The sequence below is a fragment of the Aulostomus chinensis genome, chromosome 3 (genome assembly GCF_037954235.1).
Source record: "Aulostomus chinensis isolate RoL2024-O1b breed Wild chromosome 3, RoL_Achi_v1.0, whole genome shotgun sequence".
Taxonomy (NCBI): domain Eukaryota; kingdom Metazoa; phylum Chordata; class Actinopteri; order Syngnathiformes; family Aulostomidae; genus Aulostomus; species Aulostomus chinensis.
The window spans coordinates 29,145,084-29,151,479 of record NC_141322.1 but is presented as its reverse complement, the minus strand read 5'-3'; the positions used below and the strand labels follow the sequence as shown (position 1 = coordinate 29,151,479).

The following is a 6,396-nucleotide window of genomic DNA, read 5'->3' as shown; positions in this document are numbered from 1 at the left end:
GGTGTGGCTCCAGGTGCATCTCGGGTACGTGCAGTTTATCAGGTAGAACTGAGCAGTGGGGGCAACTTAATGCTCCAAGCAAAGGAAATAGCTTAAATTATTTAAAAATAAACATTTATATTTATATTTTCTCTGTTTGAAAACGGTCACGGTCGATCCAGAGACAAAAAACAAACCGGCAGGGGAATAAATCGTTTATTTCTCTCATTACAGTTATATTTAGAATATGGACTAATAAAATGTCTGCTGTCGAATCTGATAATAAAACGCAGTACAAAAATATATTTGACTGAAAAGGGAAAATTGTTTGTTGTTGGCATCCTTTTACATTTGATCTGAAAACAGAAGAAAAAAAACCACAATAGGGCCTGAGCCTGAAGGTACCTCACAACACAGTAGAATGAAACCAAAGGATCTCGGATCAGTGAGTGGAAACGGATCAACAAACGAAAAACAAAAGCTGAATTTCTTGATCTGGTTGTCGTCGGCTTCAGCTCTGTGAGTCCGGGTCACCCTGCAGTGCTGCTCTGCTGACCATAGAGGTCATACTCCCGGTACCGGACGTAGTCCTTCAGTCGCCCCGGCAACGGCAGGAAGCTCATGAAGACGGGCGACCGGAGACGGAGGCGACCAAGACAACGACGAATGCGCAGACGACAAAGATGCTGCAGGCAGCAAACGTTCTCTGAGGAGGAGGAGGAGGAGGAGGTGAACTACGTCATAATTTAGCCTCTGCAAAGACGGCAATGTTCAGTTGACACTTCAGAGGGATTTCAACGACGTTTATGAAGAAGTAGAAACGCCGCAGTTTAACTTTGTTCACCTTGCAGCCGGCAGATGTCGGGCCACTGCCGCTGCTCCATCACAGCAGACTTCAGTTTAGAGCACAGGGTCACGTGATCCACGTAGTCCAGCAGGATTCGGACCACTTGACCTGAGAGGTGCGTCAGCCAGGAAACAGTGATGACCTCACAGAACTGCTCTGACAGACAGAGGGACAGACAGGTTCAGCACAGCGGATGCAGAGAGCAAAAGGCTTTCCATGTGGACGTGGCTCAGCAGGTCAGGTAGAGAGGTTTGGCCCCCAAGGATCCCCAGTGAGATGACCCCCCCCAGAACCAAGTGTGAACTCGGCCCTGTTCCTTACCAGGGTGTCTTTGATGACAGTGTTGGTCCAGCCCTCGTAGCCCTCAGGAATGTGGGAGTCTTTGCCGTAGGGACAGTCAAAGCAGCGCTCCACATCGTAACCGTAGTTACACAGCATCCTGAGAACCACCTGACACACACACACACACACACACACACGGCATACAAAAAGGGCTTCCTGACCAAAGCAGTGATACAAAAAACACACAAACAGCAACTCTCAGTAAATGCGAATGTAAATCAAGACCAAGGGATGACCTCGTCTTTGAGGGCGTACTGCAGGGCTGAGGGGAAGTGGGTTGTGTTGATCCTGGAGTAGTAGTTGACGTTGGCGCCGAATCTCAGCAGCAAGTCGATTAACTCGTAGTTGCCCATCCGTAGTGCAACCTTGAAGAAACACCAGCAGCACGCTCTTCTGTAGCGTTTACAACCGGAGCAGAGAAAACCCCACCGACTCCCCCGACAAATACTTTAATCTGTCCTCCGTCCTGTCACCAGATCTCCATTGTCAAGTTATTTCCATTACCAAGGTGGAAAGATGAGACGCTGGTATGTTTTCCAGTTTGGCAGACATACATATTATTACTTATATTCCATATTTCTCTATTCTTGTTGCCATACACCAGTCACAAACTGCCCCCTGGTTTGGTGTCCCTGAGTGTAGCTTGAGAAACAAGTCTCCATTAAGATGTCAAATCTTATATTATGTCACCTAGACAGAGGAGGGTACCCACAAGATCAGGAAGATCTGGTACAAACACACTGGTACCTGCAGACACTTGACCGGGTCTTGGTTGGCCATGGCTCCCGACTCCAGTAGCAGCCTGGCTGACGGCACGTCGTTGTTAGAGACGGCGAAGAAGAGCGCCGATTTCCTCTCGTCGTCATAGCTACGGCGAACCCAGGGATGGAGCATGTAGTTGGGGTCGTAGCCTGCATCCAGCAAGGCCTGATGGGAGAAGGGAGGCAGGGGACATGTAGTTGGGGGGGTCCTCGTTCCCCCCATCACTCTCAACAGTTCAGCTTGCTGCAGGCTCGGCTGGGGAGTTTTACTCTGACTGACCGCTAGTTAGCTTAGCTAAAAAGTTGGCGGTTCCTTTAAAGCGAGCCCTCCAAACAGTTAAAGCCAATAACACACACACACACACCTTGATGCAGTGTGTGTGTCCTCCTGCAGCAGCGGAGTGTAAAGGACTCATTCCACTGTCATTCACCTCTGACATAGAAGTTACTGGAATCAGCAGATTCAGGGCTCTGAGGAACACACACACACTTTGATAGCATCTTTCTTTCAGTTCATTGCATGTATGTACATGCCCATGTATATCTGCGTGTACTCTGTGTGTATTACTCCAGATGTCCCCTGTGAGCAACGCGGTGGATGGGCATGTGTCCCGTGTGTTTGGCCACGTTGGCGTCGGCGCCGTATTCCAGCAGCAGCCTGATGACAGCAGGATCTCCAGATGCAGAGGCTTCGTACAGGATGGACGACTCATCCTGCGCCTGGGATAGGACATCGGCTCCTGCAGAACACAGCACAAGCTAGAACCACAGCAGGCGAGCTCAGGCAAAGCCAAACGTTCCATGACCGTCCATGACGGGACCATCCAGGAGAGTTTTAGGAACGTGACCCTCCCACCAGTTCAGATGTTCTCAGAACTTTCTCGGAATGTTACTCCTGTAGCTCGCTGGTCCCTCTTCTTCAACTGTATGGTCAAAGTCACTATTTTATCATCTTGATTTTCACTTTCATCCCCCGACTGCCCACAGTAGTTTTACAGCAGCTCTTCTCTCACCTCTCTTCAGCAGAGTCTCAACCACCTCCAGGTGGCCTGCCTGAGCGGCCAGTGCCAGTGGCGTGAGGCCGTAGTGGCTGCGGGGGTCCGGGTGTGCCCTGGCCTCCAGCAGCAGAGTCACCAGCTCTGTTCTGCCCAGCCGCGAGGCCTCGTGGAGGGGGCAGCGGCCATGGCAGACCTCCTGGTTCACCCTGGAGCCCTTCAGGAGCAGCAGCCTCACCAGGTCAATGCAGTCTGAGCGGATGGCTGCAGGGGACCGAGGCGGAGACCACAGATGAAGGGTGAGAGCTTTTGAGCTTTTGTCGCGGCGAGATGTTGGTTTTCCTACCCAGAAGCAGCGGTGAGTCCTGGTCGTGATCCTGGGTGTCTGGGTGGGCCCCGTGCTGGAGGAGAAAGGAGGCGTTTTCTATCAGACCCCGTTCTACTGCCAGGAAGAGAGGAGTCTGACCACGCAGAGTCTGATGCTCCACAGAGTCTGGACGTGAAGCTGGAGACACATCAGTCATCATTCGTGAGGGTTCAGGTCAATGAAAGCAAAAATGAGTGGAACGCCGACACAAACCGTTGTACGTGAGCTCCAGGATGGTCTGGTTCCTCTGAGCTGCTGCTTCATGGAGAGGAATCCACCCTCGACCGTCCACCTGTGAGAAAGAGTCACTGTCTCGGGTACACAGCTGCTTCAGGAGCCTCTCGTCACCTGGAGGATCGGAGGAATAGAGAGGAGAATGAAACCGAGTCAAACCTATTTCATTCTACACTTCTAGTCCCATTCATGGGGGCACGGCGACTGAACGTGACAGCATGGTAAACATGACTTCCCTGACGTGTTGCTGTATTGACTTCCTTTCAAAGCTCTGACCACGCTAACATGAGAAGGTGAACTCTTTAGCCTGCTGCTGTTACTCCGTCTCTCCCTCTCCACCTCACCTTCTCTTACAGCCGTGAAGACGGTGCTGCTGCCTGCACAACTGCAACAGAAGAAGATTCACGACCATTTTAAACTGAAAAGTAGGCGCAATATCTAGTCTTGCTTCACCGTGAACACACGTGTTAAAGATACACACCATAGAGAAGGAAGAGACTGAACGAGTTCTGCTGGACTGACCTGCCGGCGTTCGCTGTGGCGTCCGTGTTGGTTCCCTTCTGCTTTCTCCCCTCCAACAGACTCTGTTCTATCATGTACTGGGTGGCTGCATCTTCATCCTCATCCTCCAACCCAAACTGCTCACGCTCCATGCTCCCCTCACCAAAGGCGCTGGACGGCCCCGTCTGAAGAGGAACGCTTGGTGGAGGCTGGTGGCAACGCAAAGACCTCTGTGTTCCGGGGTTCGTGCGGAGACGCTTCAACTCATGAGAGGTTAAAACCACTTTAATCTTTTGAGTGTCACACAAAGACAAAACAGGGCATTTAAACAAACTCTTATATTAAACCACGTTTTGGTCAATAGTTTGGGATTTTCAAATTATCAGGTTTCATACGCATTTTTTAGCAATAAATTTCCATGACTTCTTTGGAAGTGTTTCTTATGACCAGGAATTCTCTGTAGGGAGGAATGCACATTTTTTCTGACTGATGTGCTGAAATGTTACAACTGATCGAGCTGCAGACGTTAATACGATCTCTCTTGTGAATCCCAATGTGAGACGTCGGTGTAAATGTGCCGAATCCAAAAGTTGGCAGCCCAAAATCAACTGGAGCGACTGACAGGCCACACAGTTTGATCCAGTATGAACGCGTTTTACAGTCAATGAACACAAACCAAAAGAGATCTAACAGACGGCAACAAGCGTTTTTGAGGCCCGTGTCTGTGAATTTTGAGTGAACCTATTTTTGGGATTGAAAATGAAACTAAAACCCAAATTTTGTGCAATTTCATTTTGTTAAAACTGATTATCAATTAAGTTTCATTCAAGAAGCAGGATTGAAAGCCCAAACAGGGCTTTTTACCCCTCGTGGCTCCAGAGGCACCGGCTGTCACCAGGGTCCACTCGGGTCTTTACCTTCTGGTTGTCTTGTGGCGGCGGCGTTGACTCCAGGGTCTGCTGTTATGGGGAGATGTCTCTCTGACCTGTTTGTCTGAAACCGGAGCTGAATGTTTACACGGGTTCTTGCAGTGACAACAGTGGTTCCTCGATCTTCCACAGCAGAACTCCAGTTACATGTGATGACCTACATGTGTCTGCATATCAATAAAACACAAATGTGAGACCGGAGGAGCGGAGAGGCCTCAGGCGAGCCTCACACCTCCACATTGCTGCTGCTCTGCTGCAGGCTGAGGGGACCGGATACCTGCTGCTATATTTAGCCTCTTAAGTTAAATTTGACCACTGAACTAACAAGCATGCGGTCATGGGACCCGGCACACACGGCCAGATTGGACTGTTAAGATAATAACATGTGGTGCTGGAACTCCAGGCCGTTAAAAACCAACAGACAAGCTAGGGACTCGTGATGGTGTCAGTCATTTCTTTAGAACTTACCAGTATCGGTCTGATGGAGTATTTCTGCTTTGAGCCATGTATGCTCAAGTCTTGAAGGAGGGGAGCCCGCTGTTCCACTACACTCCACCCCCCCCTCCAGCCCAGGGAACTGAACCAGCCAATTTTCAGTACCAGGCCTCTCACTACTCCACTTGAGTTCATCCTTTGACAGATTTGTCACACAAAAAAAGTCACTACTCTCCATGTTTGTCCTTGCAGCAGCTCTGAGACCTCGCTCTTGTCTCATGTTATTGTAAAATGTTTCCATATGGGAAAAATCAACAAATCTATAGATTTACTAGTGTATATCGATCTAAAATTAATTACTATCTATGCGACTTAATGTCCATTTGTATGGAAGTGAATCAGTATTTAAGTTTTTCCAAGATTCTTTTCTTTTTCTCCTTCTTGTATTTTCCTAAAACCATTTCAAAGTATGGAAAAGGGCATTTTCAAATTCCAGATTTTTTTCCAGGCCATGTGAACGCAGCACATCTGCTGAGAAAAGGGTCAATCCGGAGCAACCAAAACTGCCTCAAACAGAATATAAGGAGCTGGTATTCAACAAACTAATGGGATTTCACCGCAGCAGGACCAGGCAGCAGCTGGGATTCGGCTCTCACCACTGCAGCTGCTAGTGACCTGCTTGTTTTAGATGTTGCCATTTTGGCCAGGTCTCGCTTGAAAAAGAGATCACCTGATCTCAAGTGACTACCTGGGAAAATAAAGGTTTAAAGTGACCAACATCTGAGCTTCAGCTCAGTATCAACACTGGGGACCAAGCTTCCCCTGAGATTACTGCTCACTGCGTGTACAAGCCATCAGGACTTTCCATGTCACGGGTTTACGACTCTGGAGCAGAACTCAGTTCAGATCAGGTCTTGAAATACGTTCCCGTCAGTGGAGATGTTTGTTGCAACCAGTGTTTTCCTGACTGAAGCAGCTGCCATGCGTGGAGGAAAAAAAAACACAA

The 6,396-nt window shown here is 49.1% G+C and overlaps 1 protein-coding gene across 4 annotated transcripts; it reads right to left on the bottom strand.

Moving 5' to 3' along the window:
- Positions 1-187: 187 nt before the first annotated feature.
- asb14a (ankyrin repeat and SOCS box containing 14a) lies at positions 188-6,395 on the bottom strand. Of its 4 annotated transcripts, none has more exons than XM_086200205.1 (13): positions 4,944-6,395; positions 4,048-4,289; positions 3,870-3,910; positions 3,505-3,639; positions 3,271-3,429; positions 2,943-3,188; positions 2,498-2,669; positions 2,295-2,400; positions 1,916-2,095; positions 1,405-1,533; positions 1,148-1,276; positions 824-977; positions 188-685 (listed from the first exon to the last, which is right to left on the bottom strand). In XM_086200205.1, exons 2-13 carry the CDS (start codon positions 4,176-4,178, stop codon positions 510-512), a joined length of 1,758 nt encoding a protein of 585 aa, XP_086056331.1. In that variant the 5' UTR covers positions 4,179-4,289; positions 4,944-6,395; the 3' UTR covers positions 188-509. The 4 variants fall into 4 exon arrangements, with proteins under 4 accessions (XP_086056331.1, XP_086056332.1, XP_086056330.1 ...); XM_086200206.1 differs by having other exon boundaries at positions 4,048-4,235; XM_086200204.1 differs by having other exon boundaries at positions 4,048-5,122; positions 5,424-6,395.
- Position 6,396: the final 1 nt, after the last annotated feature.

Bases quoted from the DNA above. Each gene is read 5' to 3' on its own strand.
- asb14a (XM_086200205.1), bottom strand. From the start codon at position 4,178: ATGGAGCGTGAGCAGTTTGGGTTGGAGGATGAGGATGAAGATGCAGCC. The intron at 2,096-2,294 runs GTGTGTGTGTGT...TTCTCCCATCAG, and splicing joins GACACACACACTGCATCAAG to GCCTTGCTGGATGCAGGCTA. The intron at 978-1,147 runs GTAAGGAACAGG...CTGTCAGAGCAG, and splicing joins CTGTCATCAAAGACACCCTG to TTCTGTGAGGTCATCACTGT.